Below are 22,022 nucleotides of genomic sequence, written 5' to 3'. Positions count from 1 at the left end.
AATTTCTAGGTTCTCTTGCTTCCCTAAAAATCAATAAGAGATTTCCAGTTACAGCAAAGCCCAAAACCATAGCTCAGACATCTTTTCATATCTTCAAAGTATTCCTGAGGGATTTTTGAAGGAGATGTCATTGTTGCCACACATTTGAACTGTTTTCAGAAAGCACTCAGTTAGAATTGGATTGAGTTCTTATTGGGCTTCATGCAACAAAAAGAATCAACAAGTGAAACAAAAAAAAAAACGCATCCAGAAATTCACACCTTATGCTGCTTTTATTTATCTCTTATTGATCGATGCCAGTGTGCTTCCTTTTCTATACAATTGCAAGTCATGAATCGCAAGGACCGCAAATCCTTGGTCGTGACGACGGTCTATAACCCGATTGGAGCTGCGGGGTCGCTTTCTGCAAAGTGTTGAATAATGTTACTCAGTATTATTTTTAAACATAAACACTATTTTAAGTATCAAAGTAAAATTAACTACTTACCCAAGGGTGCATCTTTGGTAGAAGTGTAAAGTTGGTAAGAAAAATCACTGAGCTTGGCAATTCTATTGAGAAATCTCAACCTACATTAGAACAGGTATCAACTTTAACATCCACTGTCGTACCACTGCAAGCTCTTGTATTGCATGCAAATATCACCGACAAAAATTTGATCCCTCACCGAACCAGCAGTGACTAACTCCCCATCTAGAAAATGAGCCACATGCTGGTGTGCTCTTTACTTGCCCACACAATTTGGTTCCTAGAATGTACATCACAAAATGGAGGTAATTGATATTTGTTCTAGCATACACCAAATTACAATGAATAAAATCAATCAAGCAGAAGAAATCAATTACAATCAAATAAAAGCATATACCGCTCCATCGGGATTCGGGATTTAGGAGCATCACCACATAAAGCCTAACATGACAACTTGAGATCTACAATGGGACTTAATCAACTAACCATAGATACAATTTCAATGATGATGGACAAACCTTAATTGTGTTTTACTTCCAAACTCAATTCTAATATCTATTCACATATGTAAGTTATGGGGAAGCATATAGCATAGTATCTTCAAATCATGAATTCCTAACCAAATAACATCAATTCAAAATAACTTTGAATCAGGCTTCCACACACAATAAATTAATTAAATTACCAAGTACATAAATGACATATTAAGCAAGTAATGCACAGCAAAAGGAAATAGAAAATACTTAATGAATTCCTTCTTGTCCAAGTCACTCATCTCCTTGAACCTTTTAACTACGACAATGGGACCCAAGTCTACTGTAACTTTGTATGTGCTTCCCATCTTTCTTTTCCCCAATCTGAACTTCTACAATTAGATTGGTGTCCTACGTTGTTTATGAGAACCGAGGATATAAGGGGAGAGGTGGATGAGCTTAAAACTATGAAAGCAGTAAACATGAAAATTAACTACGCTTAGCTAATTAACTATTGATTAATTATACAAAATAGGTATAATCAAAGAAAGATTGGAACTTCAACCCCCAAGTTAGGTTGAGATGCGCGAGCGTGATGTTACACTACTCGCCTCGCACATCCAACCGGTCCAAGTAGGTTGACTCCCCAACTCTTGGTAGTCAAAGACTGGAACATCAACCTCCAAGTTAGGTTGAGATGCGCGAGCATGATGTTACACTACTCCCCTCGCACATCCAACCGGTGGTTAGGTTGAGATGCGCGAGCGTGATGTTACACTACTAGCCTCGCACATCCAACCAGTCCAAGTAGGTTGAATCCCCAACTCTTGGTCGTCAAAGACTGGAACTTCAACCTCCAAGTTGGGTTGAGATGCGCGAGCGTTACACTACTCGCCTTGCACATCCAACCGGTCCAAGTAGGTTGAATTCCCAACTCTTGGTAAGTAAACCAAAAGACTAAACTTCCAAAACTTAAACTTTGTCTGGGGTTTCTACATTTTAAGAATCGAACTTCTTATTTAGTTTTCCTCATTCTGAACTTCTACAATTATATTGGTGTTTTACGTTTTTTATGAGAACAGAGGATATGAGGGTAGGGGTGGGTGAGTTTAAAACTATGAAAGCGGTAAAATGAAAATTAACTACGCTTAACTAATTAACTAATGATTAATTATACAAAATACGTATAAGCTTGGAAAGTCTTCGTCAAAGAAAGATTGGAACTTCAACCCCCAAGTTGGGTTGAGATGCGCGAGCGTGATGTTACACTACTCGCCTCGCACATCCAACCGGTCCAAGTAGGTTGACTCCCCAACTCTTGGTCGTCAAAGACTGGAACTTCAACCTCGAGTTGGGTTGAGATCTTGTGGCGTGATGTTACACTACTGCGCCCGCGACATCCAACCGTCCAAATAGGTTGAATCCCCAACTCTTGGTCGTAAAAGACTGGAACTTCAACCTCCGAGTTGGGTTGAGATCTTGTGGCGTGATGTTACACTACTCACCTCGCGACATCCAACCGTCCAAAGTAGGTTGAATCCCCAACTCTTGGTCGTCAAAGATTGGTCAAACTTCAACCTCCAAGTTGGGTTGAGATCTTGCGAGCGTGATGTTACACTACTTTTAACCACATCCAACCGGTCAAGTAGGTTGAATCCCCAACTCTTGGTAAGTAAACCAAAAGACTAAACTTCCAAAACTTAAACTTTGTCTGGGGTTTATACATTCTAAGAATCGAACTTCTTATTTAGTTTTCCTCATTCTGAACTTCTACAATTATATTGGTGTTCTACGTTTTTTATGAGAACAGAGGATATGAGGGTAGGGGTGGGTGAGTTTAAAACTATGAAAGCGGTAAAATGAAAATTAACTACGCTTAACTAATTAACTAATGATTAATTATACAAAATACGTATAAGCTTGGAAAGTCTTCACAAAGAAAGACGAACTTCAACCCCATTTGGGTTGAGATCTTGTGGCGTGATGTTACACTACTAAGCCTCGCCGACATCCAACCGGTCCAAGTAGGTTGACTCCCCAACTCTTGGTCGTCAAAGACTGGAACTTCAACCTCCAAGTTGGGTTGAGATGCCCGAGCGTAATGTTACACTACTCGCCTCGCACATCCAACCGGTCCAAGTAGGTTGAATCCCAAACTCTTGGTCGTCAAAGATCGGAACTTCAACCTCCAAGTTGGGTTGAAATACGCGAGCATGATGTTACACTACTCGCCTCGCACATCTAACCGGTCCAAGTAAGTTGAATCCCAAACTCTTGGTCGTCAAAGATTGGAACTTCAACCTCCCGTTGGGTTGAGATCTTGTGGCGTGATGTTACACTACTCGCCTCGCACATCCAACCGGTCCAAGTAGGTTGAATCCCCAACTCTTGGTAAGTAAACCAAAAGACTAAACTTCCAAAACTTAAACTTTGTCTGGGGTTTATACATTCTAAGAATCGAACTTCTTATTTAGTTTTCCTCATTCTAAACTTCTACAATTATATTGGTGTTCTACGTTTTTTATGAGAACAGAGGATATGAGGGTAGGGGTGGGTGAGTTTAAAACTATGAAAGCGGTAAAATGAAAATTAACTACGCTTAACTAATTAACTATTGATTAATTATACAAAATACGTATAAGCTTAGAAAGTCTTCGGCAAAGAAAGATTGGAACTTCAACCCCCAAGTTGGGTTGAGATCTTGGCGTGATGTTGTTACTACTATCACCTCGCACATCCAACCGGTCCAAGTAGGTTGACTCCCTAACTCTTGGTCGTCAAAGACTGGAACTTCAACCTCCAAGTTGAGTTGAGATGCGCGAGCGTTACACTACTCGCCTTGCACATCCAACCGGTCCAAGTAGGTTGAATTCCCAACTCTTGGTAAGTAAACCAAAAGACTAAACTTCCAAAACTTAAACTTTGTCTTAGCCTTATACATTCTAAGAATCGAACTTCTTATTTAGTTTTCCTCATTCTGAACTTCTACAATTTGATTGGTGTCCTACGTTGTTTATGAAAACAGAGGATATGAGGGGAGGGGTGGGTCAGTTTAAAACTATGAAAGCGGTAAAATGAAAATTAACTACGCTTAACTAATTAACTAATGATTAATTATACAAAATACGTATAAGCTTGGAAAGTCTTCGTCAAAGAAAGATCTGGAACTTCAACCCCCTGTTGGGTTGAGATCTTGGGCGTGATGTTACACAACTCGCCTCGCATCATCCAACCGGTCCCAAATAGGTTGACTCCCCAACTCTTGGTCGTCAAAGATCGAACTTCAACCTCTGTTGGGTTGAGATCTTGTTTAATGTTACACTACTCGCCTCATTATCCAACCGGTCCAAGTAGGTTGAATCCCAAACTCTTGGTCGCCAAAGATCGAACTTCAACCTCCAAGTTGGGTTGAGATCTGCTTGAGCATGATGTTACACTACTGCGCCCGCACATCTAACCGGTCCAAGTAAGTTGAATCCCAAACTCTTGGTCGTCCAAAGATTGGAACTTCAACCTCGAGTTGGGTTGAGATCTTGTGAGTGATGTTACACTACTCGCCTCGCACATCCAACCGGTCCAAGTAGGTTGAATCCCCAACTCTTGATAAGTAAACCAAAAGACTAAACTTTCAAAACTTAAACTTTGTATGGGGTTTATAGATTCTAAGAATCGAACTTCTTATTTAGTTTTCCTCATTCTGAACTTCTACAATTATATTGGTGTTCTACGTTTTTTATGAGAACAGAGGATATGAGGGTAGGGGTGGGTGAGTTTAAAACTATGAAAGCGGTAAAATGAAAATTAACTATGCTTAACTAATTAACTAATGATTAATTATACAAAATACGTATAAGCTTGGAAAGTCTTCATCAAAGAAAGACTGGAACTTCAACCCCCAAGTTGGGTTGAGATGCGCGAGCTTGATGTTACACTACTCGCCTCGCACATCCAACCGGTCCCAAGTAGGTTGACTCCCCAACTCTTGGTCGTCAAAGACCGAACTTCAACCTCGAGTTGGGTTGAGATCTTGTGGCGTAATGTTACACTACTCGCCTCGCACATCCAACCGGTCCCAAGTAGGTTGAATCCCAAACTCTTGGTCGTCAAAGATCGAACTTCAACCTCCAAGTTGGGTTGAGATCGCTTGAGCATGATGTTACACTTCTGCGCCTTCGCGACATCTAACCGGTCCAAGTAAGTTGAATCCCAAACTCTTGGTCGTCAAAGATTGGAACTTCAACCTCCAAGTTGGGTTGAGATGCGCGAGCGTGATGTTACACTACTCGCCTCGCACATCCAACCGGTCCAAGTAGGTTGAATCCCCAACTCTTGGTAAGTAAACCAAAAGACTAAACTTCCAAAACTTAAACTTTGTATGGGGTTTATACATTCTAAGAATCGAACTTCTTATTTAGTTTTCCTCATTCTAAACTTCTACAATTATATTGGTGTTCTACGTTTTTTATGAGAACAGAGGATATGAGGGTAGGGGTGGGTGAGTTTAAAACTATGAAAGCGGTAAAATGAAAATTAACTACGCTTAACTAATTAACTAATGATTAATTATACAAAATACGTATAAGCTTAGAAAGTCTTCGTCAAAGAAAGATTGGAACTTCACCCCCTGTTGGGTTGAGATCTTGTGGCGTGATGTTCCACTACTACTTCCGCGACATCCAACCGGTCCAAGTAGGTTGACTCCACAACTCTTGGTCGTCAAAGACTGGAACTTCAACCTCCAAGTTGGGTTGAGATGCGCGAGCGTGATGTTACACAACTCGCCTCGCACATCCAACCGGTCCAAGTAAGTTGAATCTCAAACTCTTGTCGCCAAAGATTGGAACTTCAACCTCGAGTTGGGTTGAGATCTTGTGGCGTGATGTTACACTACTAAGCCTCGCACATCCAACCGGTCCAAGTAGGTTGACTCCCCAACTCTTGATAAGTAAACCAAAAGACTAAACTTCCAAAACTTAAACTTTGTCTGGGGTTTATACATTCTAAGAATCGAACTTCTTATTTAGTTTTCCTCATTCTGAACTTCTACAATTATATTGGTGTTCTACGTTTTTTATGAGAACAGAGGATATGAGGGTAGGGGTGGGTGAGTTTAAAACTATGAAAGCGGTAAAATGAAAATTAACTACGTTTAACTAATTAACTAATGATTAATTATACAAAATACGTATAAGCTTGGAAAGTCTGTTACACTACTCGCCTCGCACATCCAACTGGTCCAAGTAAGTTGAATCCCAAACTCTTGGTCGTCAAAGATTGGAACTTCAAGCTCCAAGTTGGGTTGAGATGCGCGAGCGTGATGTTACACTACTCGCCTCGCATATCCAACCGGTCCAAGTAGGTTGAATCCCCAACTCTTGGTAAGTAAACCAAAAGACTAAACTTCCAAAACTTAAACTTTGTTTGGGCTTTATACATTCTAATAATTCTACAATTAGATTGGTGTCCTACGTTGTTTATGAAAACAGAGGATATAAGAGGAGAGGTGGGTGAGCTTAAAACTATGAAAGTGGTAAACATGAAAACTAACTACGTTTAGCTAATTAACTAATGATTAATTATACAAAATATGTATAAGCTTGGAAAGTGTTCGTAAAAGAAAGATTGGAACTTGATACCCCAAGTTGGGTTGAGATGCGCGAGCGTGATGTTACACTACTCGCCTTGCACATCCAACCGGTCCAAGTAGGTTGAATCCCAAACTCTTGGTCGTCAAAGATTGGAACTTTAACCTCCAAGTTGGGTTGAGATGCGCGAGCGTGATGTTAAACTACTCGCCTCGCATATCCAACCGGTCCAAGTAGGTTGAATCCCCAACTCTTGGTAAGTAAACCAAAAGACTAAACTTCCAAAACTTAAACTTTGTCTTAGCCTTATACATTCTAAGAATCGAACTTCTTATTTAGTTTTCCTCATTCTGAACTTCTACAATTTGATTGGTGTCCTACGTTGTTTATGAAAACAGAGGATATGAGGGGAGGGGTGGGTAAGCTTACAGCAAAGCATCTCCTGTCCAAAGCATAAAAACTAACCTAAGGTGTTACGACATGAACTAAAAGCCATGGAGTACTTTGAACAGTCAATCACTTAACTAATATTCCATGAAATAATATCTCTAGAGACAACATAAATGGTGGACCAAAATTGCACACTTTTTAACCAACTTTGGGACCTTGATTTTCCACTATTAAATGGAAATTTCCTAGGAACCTCACCTCTAACTAAATGGAAGGCCACCTCCATCTTAGATAGACTCTTTATTATAGAAAATAGCATTTTTCTCCAACTCCTTCATCGCTTCTGGTTCTGCGACTTTCGAGACTTTCTCTGCTCGAAGTATGGGCTCATAGTAAACCAAACTTGAGAGAGCATCGAAATATCAATTGGTGGATGAAAGGGGATCTTGGGATACCTTTCTACGAAGATGTTCATCAGGGATTCCAGAAACGCAGCCGATCTCGCCGCGGCTATACTCGGGGACTAAAGCATCGGCTGAGAATGATTTGGAAGAATGAGAAAGCAAAGCCGAGCGAAGAAGAAAAGTAGCTGATTTCAAGTTCCGATTCATTGTTTCCTTCTTCTTTTTTTTTTTTTATTTTTGTGGGAGACATCTATGGCAGTTTTTTTCTCCATTTTTATCGTAATCCTCTCCTGATTTATCGTGAGTAAATAGGGTACTTAAAATTTGATTACGTGGACACCCTCATATATTGAAACTATGAAAGTTTTATTTCCGCTTTAGTCATATAAAGAAGGGTCTTGTACCCGTTCTTTCTCTTTTCAAGTATTAAAGGCTTATCCTTTCAATTATAAGAAAATGTAATAGGCTACGTTTTTCATTTGCAACTTCAAAAGCTGACTTACATAAGCTTATTATTATTCATGGAATAGAAACACGGTAACCTCATTATCTAAAAAACTCGGTCGGGGTATTAATTTGGCCTGAACTAAGGAAACTTGTATAATAGCACCTCCTAAAGGAACCGGTTCTAAATCATTTAAGCTCCTCTTGAAATCAACATTTGAAATTGTTTAAGCCATATCTCATTGACACCACCCTATGTAAATTTAATGAAGGTCCACTATCATTAAATAACCTATAGAGAAAATTAATTTCTAATGCAATATTACGTAATATCAACAAATTAACATAATATTTATCATAATACCTGGAAATCTCGATAGGTTAAGTGTATATTGTTATATTCATTATTATGACAAAGACATTAACAGAAAATAACCTGAGCTTCCAGCACCACAGCTCGAGATAAAGTTTGAGAAAGGCGCTCATTCATGGCTCTCTCATTTTCCTCAGCTGTTGCAGATTTGGCTTCTGCCTCCTACAAACTCAAATGTGAAGTAAATTCAGAACACCAAAGCATATGATAAGTGTCACAGCAATCACTATGGGCACATCATTCTCTAGAAATTTCAAGCCTAAAGCCTAGAATTGAGGGCCCGTTCAACACCATCCCAAGCATCTGCCCTCCTGGCTGTTGTCTCCTGTTACCATTGAGAAAGTGAATGCTATTTAAATCCAGTCTCTTACGCAAAATGTAAACACAAAAATTTAGGCGAACTCTGTAACATGTGTATGAAAATTCATCTCAAATAATCAATATAACCTGCATAGCTTCAATTTGCCTTAAAAGTGGCCTAGTAGATTCTGGAACTTGTGTGATTAGCTCTTCACATCGACGCTCACTTGCCTGATAACAATGTAAGACAATGTTAAATAGAATTATCGGAAAATTTCATTTCCCATCGTACTACAACACAATAAAAAAAATGAAGACGGTGTATAGTCAAAAGAACTTTACATACTTGATATCGATTTTGAAGATCACCAATGTCTCTACGAAGCATTTCTTCACGAAACACTGCCTACAAAATTAATTCAGTAGAAATTTTATAATTTGTTAACTGTAACAGCTAATAAAAGAGCATCAGGTTCTCTCAAACGACTTTCCAGTTCAGTTCTGGCTTCAGTATTAGCCTGCGCCTCAGCCAATGCTTCAGCCTCCTTGGCTGCACTTAAAGCATTTGTGTAATGTTCCTTTTGCCTAGCAAGTTCTGCTTGGTGCTTCTCGATAGTTTTTTGGAGAAAATTTTCAATTGCGGCCTTGTCCCTTTTAATGCTCTCTACTTTATTCTCTTCTGCCTGAATAAACGGATGTCAAGTAATGAAATTACCACTGAAGTACGTGCTCACTGAAACTGAAATCTAATTTCAATCTTCACAGCTAGTGAGCGAGATAAAGAAGCGCGCAAAAACAGTAAGTACCGATTTCGGCAATCTCAACATTATGTCACATTAAATACAATATCTGATGCATCATATATATACAGTATATATATGATGTTCACTGAGTCCCTTTATATACAGTATATACTGTATTGAGTGTAATGTTTCTTGCCTTAGTCTCGTGCACAACACCAGACTGGTGGGAATTATTTCACTTATCTTTATATACTGGAGAATCTAAGATCAATACTCTCCGTCTCTCCCCTGAATCCATTTTGCAAATGCATACTTTACTTCTTCGATGGCCCTGAATGAGAGCCTCCAATCTCTAGAGACAACATAAATGGTGGACCAAAATTGCACACAGCTTTAGAACCAACTTTGGGACCTTGATTTTCCACTATTAAATGGAAATTTCCTAAGAACCTCACCTCTAACTAAATGGAAGGCCACCTCCATCTTAGATAGACTCTTTATTATAGAGAAAATAGCGTTTTTTCTCCAACTCCTTCATCGCCTCTTGTTCTTCGACTTTCGAGACTTTCTCTGCTCGAAGTATGGGCTCATAGTAAACCAAACTTGAGTGAGCATCGAAATATCAATTGGTGGATGAAAGGGGATCTTGGGATACCTTTCTACGAAGATGTTCATCAGGGATTCCAAAAACGCAGCCGATCTCGCCGCGGCTATACTCGGGGACTAAAGCATCGGCTGAGAATGATTTGGAAGAATGAGAAAGCAAAGCCGAGCGAAGAAGAAAAGTAGCTGATTTCAAGCTCCGATTCATTGTTTTTTTTTTTTTTTGGGAGACATCTTTGGCAGTTTTTTTCTCTATTTTTATCGTAATCCTCTCTTGATTTATCGTAATCCTCTCCTAATTTATCGTGAGTAAATAGGGTACTTAAAATTTGATTACGTGGACACCCTCATATATTGAAACTATGAAAGTTTTATTTCCACTTTAGTCATATAAAGAAGGGTCTTGTACCCGTTCTTTCTCTTTTCAAGTATTAAAGGCTTATCCTTTCAATTATAAGAAAATGTAATAGGCTACGTTTTTCATTTCCAACTTCAAAAGCTAACTTACATAAAATTTGTACTTAAAATTTGCCCATATTGAAGTCCCCACATCTCTCTCTCTCCTGATTTCTCGTGAGTAAAAAGGGTACTTAAAATTTGCCTACGTGGACACCCTCACAGACCAGGAAAAGGGACTGCTATTATATAAAGATAGGAATTTCAGAAACTTAGTTATGCACACCATTAATTAACGAACATGCTAAATAACTATTCTCACTTTGATATACGATTGAAAGCCTTTTGTCCCATGAAAAACTTATTTTCTTTGTGGAAATGAGGTAGTAAATTGCATGGTAGTAATAGCTAATCCCTTAGATTGGTCTCTTGGAAGATATTTTCTAATATATTCAACACTCAGAGAAATGTACAACACAAAGGAAGAAAAGAGTGATAGAGCATAACGTACCACATAATCCCATCCATGATTGTTAGCAAATGCCTTGGCAGATTCTTCACTGTCAAAATCAAGTGCTGAATCACCAACATTGGCATATGGGTCCCCTGTGGATGTCCAGCCCATCAATGGATTTTGCCATCTACAGAGATAAAAGCAGATAGAATGAGAAGAATAAATCTTGATAAAATCGACTAATTCTAGATGAAGGAAAACAATAGAACATACTTCTGGGTTGACAAAAAATTGATTTTCCACTTGCCAAGTTTTCCAGAACCTTGTTGTGACGCAGTTCGGGCTAGCGAGAAAATGACAACCTGATAGATATATAATTTGTAAACCAAACTTGAGTGAGCATCGAAATATCAATTGGTGGATGAAAGGGGATCTTGGGATACCTTTCTACGAAGATGTTCATCAGGGATTCCAGAAACGCAGCCGATATCGCCGCGGCTATACTCGGGGACTAAAGCATCGGCTGAGAATGATTTGGAAGACGGAGAAAGCAAAGCCGAGCGAAGAAGACGAGTAGCTGATTTGAAGCTCCGTTGCAGAGATAGAGAGTGAGCCATCCTCGAATTTAGAAAAGTTGATCGAACTTCAGGTACGAATGAATTTTACTGCACGGTGAAAAATAAACAAAACAAAACAAAAACAAAAACTCTTTTAGAGTTTCTCTTACCAGGTTCGAAGAGCGGTTGAGGTTAGAGTTAACCTTCCATTCTGAGTGGGAGACCTCTACAGCAGTTTTGTTATTTCCCCCTTTTTTTTTCTGCCGATTCATTGTTTCCTTCTTCTTCTTTTTTTCTCCTGATTTCTGGTGACTATATTTGAGTTGATGCTAATTTACTCCGATTCCCAGTCGCTGGTGGTAATCATAGATTTGGTAAAATATCAAGTAGAAATTAGTAGAACACTCAACACTGGAGAACTCACGACACTGAATTTAGATAGTATGATGACTTAAAGAAAACACATGATTGAAATAAGAGCAAACTCACCAATATGGTTCTCAGATCATAAGGCAGCAAAAGGGAGGAGGAACCCCTATTAGCAAGAAACCCGATTCCAAGTCATGCCTTTTGCATCGTAACACTCGTGAGTTCTACAAAAACTTTAGGCTGCTTTATAAGAGAATCGTACAAAAACTTCAGGCTGCTTTATAAGAGAATCGTAGGTGGTTGAGTTAGGCATGATGCAATCCAGCTTATTAGTAGTACGTCTCTCACCATCTTCTGGCATCCCCGTACGAAACCCATTCATCCCCAACAATAAACGTCTCAATTGTTGGTTGAAGACCTTTATCTAGCATCTCACGGAGGAGCTTGAGGCCCGGCTCAAAATCACTCACCTAGCCTGTTAATTAGATCATCAAGTTTCCTATCCAAAAAAAAAAAAAAAATAGATCATCAAGCCCTCCAAGGAAAGTGGACGATAGAAAAGTTGGGGTGGGTTTTTTTGTGAAGAAAGGAAAGTGGACGATATAAAAGTTGGGGTGGGTTTTTTTGTGAAGAATAGAGGAATTTGTTTTGTTAGGGTTTAGTATTTTGTTCACTGTGAAAGTTTTATTTCCTATATTTAGTCTCCAGATTTGGGATCATGCATTACGGTGGGTTTTGCAAACTTTTTAAGTGGTTCGGCCAGTTTTTTCTCCACTTTTTTCTTAATCCATCCTGATTTCTCGTGAGTAAAAAGGGTACTTAAAATTAGCCTACGTGGACACCCTCAGAGAGCAGGAAAAGGGACTGCTATTATATATATATAAAGATAAATGAATTGTTTTGTCATGGGTACGCCTAATAAAAAAAGGGTAATCTTAGTCACACCCAAAGAAACTGTCGCATATATAGCCCAAATGTTTTACAAATTGCCAGTTCTATCCTCTATTTCTTGGGGTATGGCCAAAAATAAAAATAAAAATACTAACTGTTTTTTTTTATTATTATTATTCATTTAAATATCTTCTCAAAGCGTCATCACATCTACAATTTTCAATTGCACCTGCTTCTTGTCCTACCTAACCAATTTCGATGACGACACTAATATCCCTTCTTCTTATTTCTTCATTCTCAATTTTTTTCTCTTTTTAATAGATCTCAAAATAGGGTTTTTAAATTCCACAAAAGAATATTATCCTTTTCAATTCCCATCTACAGTACAGCCCAACAAATTAACTTTTAAGTGTTTTTCTTCCAAGTTCCCACATATGAGATTGAGTGAAAATTTTGAATGGGGTTAAACTTAGTTGTATGGGAGGGGGATAAAAATGGGGTTGATGGGGGAAGAGGAGCAAAAGATAAAGAAAGTTTGAGAACATAGATAGTAGTTGTTGGCTTTTTTTTTTATAGCCACACCGCAAAATAGAAAAATGATAGAATTGGCAGTTTGTAAAACATGGGACAATTTATTTGGGTGTGACTAAGATTACCATAAAAAAAGACAATTTAGAAATATAAGCGTGTCTAAAACAATTTTATTTATTTATTTTAAAATTGGGGTATGGGAGTGTTTTTATGGGTGTGTCCAAGATCACCCTTCTGTTCTCAATGTTGGTTAGTTTTTAATAAAAAAAAATGAAAACATACATGACAACTATTCTTATCCGAAATAGAAAATAACAATTTTATCAATTCATATTGATACATAACGGCTGATGTCTCACGATTTTTTTTAGCAATGCGTTGTGATGTTCTGACAGACGCTATTATCTATGTATGTACTAATGTACATGACACCATTGATTTCGCTACAACAGAGTCGAGACACCACAAAAATTAAATCTTAATTAATTAAGATGCTTATGGAAGTCTTTGTGCAAGTGTGATATTGGACACACCCATAAAAACACTCCCGTACCCCAATTTTAAAATAAACAAATAAAATTATTTTAGACACATTTAGATTCCTAAATTACATTTTTTTTATTAGGCGTACCCAAGACAAAACAAGTCATTTACTTATTCTTCCTTCTTTCAAAAAATAATGTTCTTGAATTCTTCTCCAATAATTTACCGCACTCTCTAGCAACATTTCTCTCACCAATAAGCATAAGCATGAATCAACTATACCAAAGTAATGAGGATGAAAAAACAGAAAAAATCAAAATTGAATAAAACAAAACAAAATCAACTTTTGACGAATGGGAGAACTCAGAAAATTATTATACTTTGGATTACTACAATGGACAAGTACAAATACCCACGTTTTTTGTCCGGCCTAAGTCTCAATCAACAATTAATGATTTTGAATTCTGAAATGCAAGATTACAAGGCCGTGTGTTGTTGTTTTTTTAAAATACCCCAAATGAATTTGGGGGATATTATTGGATTGAGACGGTTATTGGGTTCTCACGAAAACAACTTTAGTTAGTTATGGGGTATGACCGTATGAGAGTGGTTTTATGGGTGTGTGTCCAAGATCACCCTTGTGCAATAAAAAAAATGGTATTATTTCGAAGTTGACACCTAGCAAACTACTAGACACGTTTAAAGAAACCAAATGATTACTTAAACCTAAAATGGAACTAAATATTAGAAATCTTGTCTTAATTTCATATTCTTCCTTTAACAAAAAAAAAACGGCTATATTTAGTCAAACAGCAAATAACAAAATAAAACAAGCGCGCTTTTTTTGCAAATTCAAAAAAAACACACCTCACCTCATTCAATCCACTTCCATTTATAAACCCTAACCCTGACACTAACAAATCCAAATTCTCATAACTCAAGACCACATGTTCTCAAACCTCAAAGTGTTTTGGTTTTGAGAAAATTTGTTGATCATTTCAGCTCTTTGAAACTTTCTTGATCAAAACTTGTCATTTCAAGGTATGTTTTTTTATATTTAGTTGTTGATTTTATGTCTTTCTTGTTCAATTCTGATTAGTTTTGTTTGTTTTGATTGGTAGGTGATGGGGGAAAAGAGGAGTGATGTGGAAACAGGAGAAAAATCTGAAATTTTTAAAAGAATCAAAACTGAAGATTTAGAATCTGAGTTATGTCCTAAAGGTACTCTAAAGTTCAATGTTTTATTCAGTGAAATGACTTGATCTTGTTATTGATTCATTTGATTGATAGTCTTGTTTGAAAATTTTGTTTTAGAGGTAATATTTGTTGAATGATTCATAAACCTAATCTTTTTATACTGATTTTGGTATGAGAAAATAATTTGTTCATAGTGGGATTTTGTAATTCTTTATACTTGAATGATAGTTGTGTTTTGATTGTAACTCTATGCTTATATATGTATGATTACTGAAGTTGGTATAGTTAGTTGGCCATTGCAAATTTATATGGTGGAGTAAGCCCTAATAGTGTTTCGTAATGGAGTTTATGATGAAATGAAGAAATTATATGAGAGAACAATGATTAAATTTGGAACAAAATGAATAGTAGGCATGCAGGGGGCGGGCTTGATACTTGAGGGTTTCAAGTTATTACCTAGTTTAATTCAATTAGTACCGATATTTCTACTAGCTATAATTACGTAAAATGCATTATAATAATAAGTGCATGCTCGTTACTTTGTCAATAAAATTATGCATGTTGAGTTGAAGTTGTTTATAGCGTCGGGTAATGGAAGCATTTTTATAAGTAAATTCAATTTTCTTAACATTGTTAATGTGAATTCCAGTATTCCTATAAATGGGAAAAAGTAAGGTAGGGAAATTATTGATATCAACGTTGTACACAAGAGCCAAATTTCAAGGGATAGCATTGGCAAATGAAAGTGATAACCTTACAAAATCAAATTCTATCATCAGTGTTCATCAAGAAACAGTTACTTAGGGATGGCATTGATAGCATTCATATATCCCCTTGGTGGTTGATTTTCAAAGGGACTTGTCACGAATTCCCAACCACCACTCCTTAAGCATCCTTCTTTACCATATGAGATAAGTTTTCATGTAAGGGGGAAAGTTTACATCAAGACGTCCATAGAAGCCTCTAGTATCTTCCTAAATAAATTTGAAATTTATACTTTTTTCAAACTTCTCATTTTAGTCCATATTATATGAAGTGTACTGAGGCTTTCTCATGGGGGTTTCGCTTACTTCAATATCAGTTTTACTGATCTAAAAGAATCTATAGCCACTGGCTCTCTTTGAAACCCTTGGACAAAGCTCTTCTGAGACAAGCATACTTCAAGCCATTCTATATTGCTTGTAGTTCCAAGTTAATTACAGAACAGTTTATTACTGGTGATCTATCACCTTGTCATAGGAGCCTTCCACAGCTTGCTAATCCCAGGCTAACTCAGTTCCACCGTGTCAAATTCTCTAACAGCCAACAAACTCTGCACAGGGATGAGTCCAGGAATCCGAGTTTGGGGGAGGGGGCAGTATAACTTTTGAGAAAAAAATAAATTGTGGGGGGAGGGGGAGTGTCAAATCCTTCAAGATTCAAGCATTCCTTATAGTAGTTTAAGTATTACTACTTCATATTTGGGGGGCAACCCTTAGGGTGGGGGTGGGAGGCATCATTGACTATGCATGATTTTTCAAATAATTAGAGTGAACTTAATGTTACGCTACTTACCACACGATGCGAATTTCCAGCTGAAGGGGCAAATTGTTTCATATATGATAAAAGTAAAACCTTCTATATGTACCATAGAAAGCTTTAGATAAACTCTATTCAATATTACACATACAAAGAGGGATAATGCCAAGTATTACACAAGTGTCTGTTTGTGTCGGACTTGGACAAGTGTCCGACAACCTTTTGGAAGAGTTCCAACATAGCTAAATGCTTAACCTATACAAAAGGAAAAGGAAATTACGAGTCAAGATTCCCGAGTCATTTATTATTTGTCAAGTAAGCAAGTCAGCGAGATCTTGTCTGTGTCAATGACCAGTAATGAGCTAGCTCTTTTATCTGTGGACTTTGCAGGAATAGAGGTGTTCGAATATTGGGAGAGGAGTTTTATTTCACCCCAGAGATCTAGTAGTGCACAACTCTGAATATTATTCTTTAATGGTAACTGTAAAATGTGGTATTAGAGCCATAAATGGTTGACTAGAGCCGAAGCAATATTAAAGCTCATAACTCTAGTTAATAAAATTTTAAATTGAGAAATCTAAGGAAATTATCATGAACAGGCTGTAATGACAAAGTGGTTCCTAGAGGTACTGCAATGCATACGATCTTCTTTAGGCAAAGTTTTGAAGCACCTTTGTGCTAGGAGCATGCTCACGGTGTTCTTGACAAAAACCTGTTACTTGTCAATATACAGAAATTGTGTGGTGTGCAATTTAAACATTAACTATTTAGATCTGCAGGAAGATGGATTAGGATGGGTGACCAGGTTGAACATTTCACTAGCATCACCAGAAGGACCAAAGGATAACAATTAGCTTATCACCTGGATGATCATCCTTTGACTAGATACACTGGGCCACTGGGGCAACGTAATTATCGAGAAGATTGGAGTTCAGTAGTACCTGCAATCTCATATAGGATCTGCCTGTTTTGAATGCCCATGGATTTACTTCTAAACTCTTCAAAGTGTATTTAAGATGTATTGTACTGCATCGCATCATAGTCAGTGTGAACGCTTACCATAGAGAAAGTATGTGATGTCTATAGTAGGTGTAACGATAAGGGTAGAATTTGTCAGCCTCCATAGCTAGAATATCCAAAGTATGATAAATTTATAGTCATTAAATTTAGGATATGGAGGTGTCAGTGATGCTCACATACACAAATGACAGAAAAATATGTGCACTAATATTATTGGCAACAAAATGTAATGATGATGCTGAATTGCTGATGGTAATGATCATTCTACTACAAGTGAGTTTTTATTTATGTATGTAGCTACTCAAAAAGCATGCGAGGAATAGATTGACATTGGAATTTGGGAGTCAAATCTAAATTCAACGGTTCAGATTAAAAGTCGACTCAAGTTGAATAGAATCATCCTAAAGTTATTTGTTCTTGAAACAAATTTGGTTGGAGTCACTCATCCAGAATCCTGAGAACAAAGAATCAACAGCTGTGCACTTGAACCATCTCAGCATATAGAGCTTTAGGCTCTCGACTTCTCATTCAGTGAAGACAATTGTTGCTCTATCGTCTACATTGACGAATCAGTGCTATTGTAGTCTTACTCTATGTAACACTCTCGGTCATTTTTCCATCCTGTAACATTGTACAGTATTCCAAATCTGGGTCTAGGCGTTTAGAATCTAGTTGGTTACTTCCTCTTTATATATTTTCTTCATTGTTGTTTTTCTTTACGTTGTTTATGCAAGTTGTTCTACAATTCTAATTTATTGGTGCTGGAACTGAAATAGAATCTTCAATACGTGAAGCAGCTAAGGACCAACCTCATTCTGATAAAGATGAAGAGATTACAGAAATTGCAAAAGAGTCTTCCAACTTGATGTCAGATTCACAACAAGCAGAAACAACAGGGCTGAACAAAACTTCCCTCTTAAGGCATACCAGTTCTTCAGGTTTTCGTGATCTTGATACTGGTAAGTGTTTGAGTGCTACAGAGCTGAATGAAGAAACTGATGTTGCAAAACCAGTCTGCAATGTCACAACTGCACATGCATATGATGGTCTTAGTTCTGTAATCTCAAGTCACTCTGGTTTAGATTTTATTACAGAAGGTATTGGTAAGTCAGAATTTGAAGATCAAGCTCCATCTGATCTTTGTAATTTGAACGGTCACATGAAACTTAGAGAGGCTTCTGAATGTGGGGAGCTCTACTTTCCCTTTGGAGAATAATGATACGCTCATATTGGGGAAAGTGGTAAAAGAAAGTGATCTTGCTTTGTCGCCAAGTCTACATAAACAGATACTGGTGCAACAAGTGTGGAAAAGTAGAAAGGATGTACTGAAAGAAAATATGGAGATTAAGAGAAGGTAGAGCAGGCCATCAGGTTCAGAAAGATAGCAGCTCCTAGTGGATTGCTTAATGGACTTAATCCTGGGATCATAAATCATGTGCGAAACAGTAAACAGGTACACTCTATAATTGAAGCGCTGGTGAAGTCTGAGAAGCGTGAAATTGATAGTCAGAGTGCGTTAATGGGTCAATCAAAAATAGGAATTAAGGAAGTGAGAGATGGAAAGAAATACTTAGAAGGTATGAATTATATGGAACTACTAAACTCTTTCTTTTATAAGAATGAATGTCGGAAGTACCTTAGCAAGACGGTTACATATGCCTTTAAGTAGATCTTATATAATTTGACTGCAGGGCAGAAGGGAGGATTTGGTGACTTAGATGTTGCCGCAGAGCGGACTTATGGTGACACATACGGTGCTTCACAATTCACTTCAGACCAGAAGGATGAAAAACTGATGACATATAACAAAGGGCCAGAAGACCCAACAGATATTTCTTTCCTTTCTGTACAAGGTCAGTTTAATTCTAAGATGTGCTTATATTTGCGTAGGTTCTATATCATTTCCTTATAGGTCAAATAAATTATGAACTGTAGCATGGGTAAAACAAGTAAGTTTGTCTAATTTCAATGAAAAGAAAGAACAACGAAATGGTACTTTCAGAATGGTGGTGGTTCCTCTCTGCTTGTATGTCAATGCACAGAAATATGTAAGGGATTTCTGTATTCTAGGTAGAAGCTTTGGCTTTTATGTTCGTCGACGTTGTCATAGTACTATATTTAAAAGTAATTAGCGGTGCTAATATACTAATATTCTTTCTTTCCACTTCTGAAGATATGACAAATAAGGTGACACTGATTTAGGCTAATTTGGATGTATAATCTTGAGCTCAATTTTCCTCTCTTTTCAGCTGCAAATGTTTCTTCACAATGGCTGGGACTACTGTGTCAGGATATCAACAACCGTCTTTCTGGTAATGAACTATTGATCTGTTTTTTTCTCCAAATATTGCTGGAGATCAATGATATAAATCCGTCCGCCCTTCAGTTTCATAATTTTCTCTTTTATTGCAGCATTAAGGCAGTAAGAAGAGAGTTCAAGGCTGTCATTCAGAAGGAGTTGCCTTCTCTACTGTCAAAGAGTGTGGCACCTAAACAAGAGAATGGCATTCACTCTAGACAATCCTCTACTGCTCTATTTTCAGATAGTACAACTTCAGATTTGCATGGGAAAAGATGGGCTACCCTTTTCCATCAGATGGAGAATAAACTCCTTGAAGAGGAAAGACATCTGGTGAGTTTAGCTACATAATGTTGGTGATTAATTAAATTTATGTTTTGCTGCCATATTTTCCATGAGAGAATATAATGCCTTCTAATGGGAAAAGGATGAATCAATGTTGCCCCTCCCACATCTGGGACAAGCCATTGGAACGTCTCAGAATAAAATTGAGGTCAAGATTTAATTGATCATATCATCATGATCTTATGATTATATTTTGCTGTCTTTTTCACTGTCTGTGCCAAACTAACCAAATTTTATAGGTTGGATAAATACCCTCTACATCAGTTTGTTACCTTTGAGTTTCCTCTTGGTCGATACCTGTTTGTCAATTTCACAAACGCAATCTGCGGACTAGTTTTTTCTTTTTGAAAAAATGGTGATGTAACTGTTTCCTGAACTCTGATTCAGGTAAGTTCTTTGCAACAAATGAAAGAAATGCAAGTGCACTGCGAATGGGGTCTTCAATGTGCCAAGCAAAATGGTTTACAACTAGACAAATCAGGAAATGCTTCTGGCAATGATACTTTCTTATACTTGTAGTTTTTATTTGAAATTTTTTACATTTTCAAGCTTTAGTAACTGATATTAGTTGTTATTGGCTTTCTAGTGGATAGGCCTGTTAGCTTTGAATTACATAAAATAAACTTGCCATAAATGTGCACATAAAGCTTTGAATTACATTTCATGAACTCATTTAGTTGTACAATTTCATATATTGCATATGGAGAGGTTCACTATCTTTAATTATTTTTGGAAGTTTGGAAGGGGTTCCTCTCCAAATAAACCATATCTAAATTGAGCTTCTTGGACGCTCCTCACTCTGTCCTTCTAAGTTCATCTGCTTCTGGATCCTTACTGATTTTACTTAGTACATTCTTATGGTTATTCTAATGATCAAAATTTGTCAAAACTGTCAATTTCTCATTTAGATTAGCCTTGAAGGTGATTAGGTTGTTTGATATTTCATCTTCTATAACTTGAACACGACTTTAATGACAGCATATCTTTCTGCCATAAAAATTGAATTTACAACAACATTTTTTTTATGTAGAATGAATTACAGCATAATAGACTAACAGTATAATAAACCAATAGCTTGCCTTGTCCTCGATATATATTTTTGCAACGAATTCATATTTGGTAGGCAGAGAACAGTTCTGCTTCTCCATGGGATATTCAGCTTTTCATTGGATATTTGCAAATTGCATATGCAGATCAAAAGAAGCTGAGAACCGGGAGAAAGAATTAGCAATTAGGGCAGCAGCGGCTTCCATTTATTCAACATCTAACTTCATCATGCCTAGAGATGGTATATCTTGTTTCAGAGCTTAATATATCTGTCAGTTTGATAATGAGCTTCTCCAAGGACAGCCTTACTGATCCCAGTAACTGTTGTATGAGATACTGATCTTCATGTTCTGCTTTATTTGTTGTTGTTGTTGTTGTCAGCTTGTTGTCTTCCTTATTTTTTTTACCAATAATGCTAGTTTTTCCAGCACATGAACAGATGGTTGAGTATGAATAAAACCTCAAGTGTTGGATAACATGTTTCGAGAAATATTAGAAAACCAAACTCTCTTGTATGATTTGACATAATCATTTCTTATTCAAAAATACATGCTATAGTTTTGGTTATTTTCTTGGTCTCTGATACTGATAACCTGAGCTCCTGATCCTTTGTCAACTTGGAATACTGGTCAGAAAACTAAAATCAGTGACATTTCTAATCCTGTGTCAGCTCAAGTTCAGAACTGGGTAGTTCACTTCCTGTTCTACAGGATAATTAAATGAACGAATTCATGCATAAATAACAAGTAAAGTTTTATCTATCTACAATATCATCTACTTTTTCTCTTACAAGAGATGGCATAGTTTCTCTCACTGATCATAGTAATATCAGAATCTAGTTTATCAGTTATTTGGAAGAAAGACGACAAAAACACAGCATAACTACTTGAGAAAACATTCCTGTTATTGCAAGATGAATGTGAAATTGGTGTTTCTTAAAGGGTGATCTTGGACACAATCATAAAAACACTCCCATACCCCAACTTTGAAATAAATAAATAAAATTGTTTAAAACACATTTAAGTTCCTAAATTATCCTTTCTTTTATTAAGTATATCCAAAACAAAACAGAACAAGTGTTTATTCTTCCAGCAAACACAAACCTTGCACTTATTTTTCTTTTTTTTTGTCATT

General features: G+C 37.1%; 2 protein-coding genes and 1 long non-coding RNA gene across 6 annotated transcripts; 2 read left to right on the top strand and 1 right to left on the bottom strand.

Moving 5' to 3' along the window:
* Positions 1 to 8,224: 8,224 nt before the first annotated feature.
* Positions 8,225 to 12,445, bottom strand: LOC147483681 (NADH dehydrogenase [ubiquinone] iron-sulfur protein 4, mitochondrial-like). Of its 4 annotated transcripts, XM_086577668.1 has the most exons (8): positions 11,678 to 12,093; positions 11,359 to 11,541; positions 11,075 to 11,249; positions 10,905 to 10,993; positions 10,689 to 10,818; positions 8,782 to 8,841; positions 8,583 to 8,666; positions 8,225 to 8,460 (listed from the first exon to the last, which is right to left on the bottom strand). In XM_086577668.1, exons 3-8 carry the CDS (start codon positions 11,246 to 11,248, stop codon positions 8,395 to 8,397), a joined length of 603 nt encoding a protein of 200 aa, XP_086433794.1. In that variant the 5' UTR covers position 11,249; positions 11,359 to 11,541; positions 11,678 to 12,093; the 3' UTR covers positions 8,225 to 8,394. The 4 variants fall into 4 exon arrangements, with proteins under 4 accessions (XP_086433794.1, XP_086433793.1, XP_086433791.1 ...); XM_086577667.1 differs by lacking the exons at positions 8,225 to 8,460; positions 8,583 to 8,666; positions 8,782 to 8,841 and adding an exon at positions 8,850 to 9,118 and having other exon boundaries at positions 11,075 to 11,274; positions 11,678 to 12,445; XM_086577665.1 differs by lacking the exons at positions 8,225 to 8,460; positions 8,583 to 8,666; positions 8,782 to 8,841 and adding an exon at positions 8,850 to 9,118 and having other exon boundaries at positions 11,678 to 12,445.
* A 1,781-nt stretch (positions 12,446 to 14,226) lies between these two features.
* LOC147483680 (uncharacterized) lies at positions 14,227 to 18,413 on the top strand. The gene is made up of 3 exons (XM_086579617.1): positions 14,227 to 14,503; positions 14,584 to 14,683; positions 17,974 to 18,413. The coding sequence occupies exons 2-3, from the start codon at positions 14,587 to 14,589 to the stop codon at positions 18,411 to 18,413; spliced, it is 537 nt and encodes a 178-aa protein (XP_086435743.1). The 5' UTR covers positions 14,227 to 14,503; positions 14,584 to 14,586.
* A 140-nt stretch (positions 18,414 to 18,553) lies between these two features.
* Positions 18,554 to 19,623, top strand: LOC147483679 (uncharacterized). The gene is made up of 4 exons (XR_015205531.1): positions 18,554 to 18,774; positions 18,889 to 19,050; positions 19,447 to 19,509; positions 19,610 to 19,623. It is a non-coding gene; the product is annotated as an uncharacterized LOC147483679 (long non-coding RNA).
* The last annotated feature ends 2,399 nt before the right edge of the window (positions 19,624 to 22,022 follow it).

The sequence above is a fragment of the Coptis chinensis genome, chromosome 8 (assembly GCF_015680905.1).
Source record: "Coptis chinensis isolate HL-2020 chromosome 8, ASM1568090v1, whole genome shotgun sequence".
Classification (NCBI taxonomy): Eukaryota; Viridiplantae; Streptophyta; class Magnoliopsida; order Ranunculales; family Ranunculaceae; genus Coptis; species Coptis chinensis.
Note: the sequence above shows the minus strand (reverse complement) of the source record. Positions and strands in the feature narration are given on the sequence as shown.

Bases quoted from the DNA above. Each gene is read 5' to 3' on its own strand.
- LOC147483681 (XM_086577667.1), bottom strand. From the start codon at position 11,248: ATGGCTCACTCTCTATCTCTGCAACGGAGCTTCAAATCAGCTACTCGT. The intron at 10,819-10,904 runs GTATGTTCTATT...TTATCTCTGTAG, and splicing joins AATTTTTTGTCAACCCAGAA to ATGGCAAAATCCATTGATGG. The intron at 9,119-10,688 runs GTACGTTATGCT...CCGTTTATTCAG, and splicing joins ATCATGGATGGGATTATGTG to GCAGAAGAGAATAAAGTAGA.
- LOC147483680 (XM_086579617.1), top strand. From the start codon at position 14,587: ATGGGGGAAAAGAGGAGTGATGTGGAAACAGGAGAAAAATCTGAAATT. The intron at 14,684-17,973 runs GTACTCTAAAGT...GAACTGAAATAG, and splicing joins ATCTGAGTTATGTCCTAAAG to AATCTTCAATACGTGAAGCA.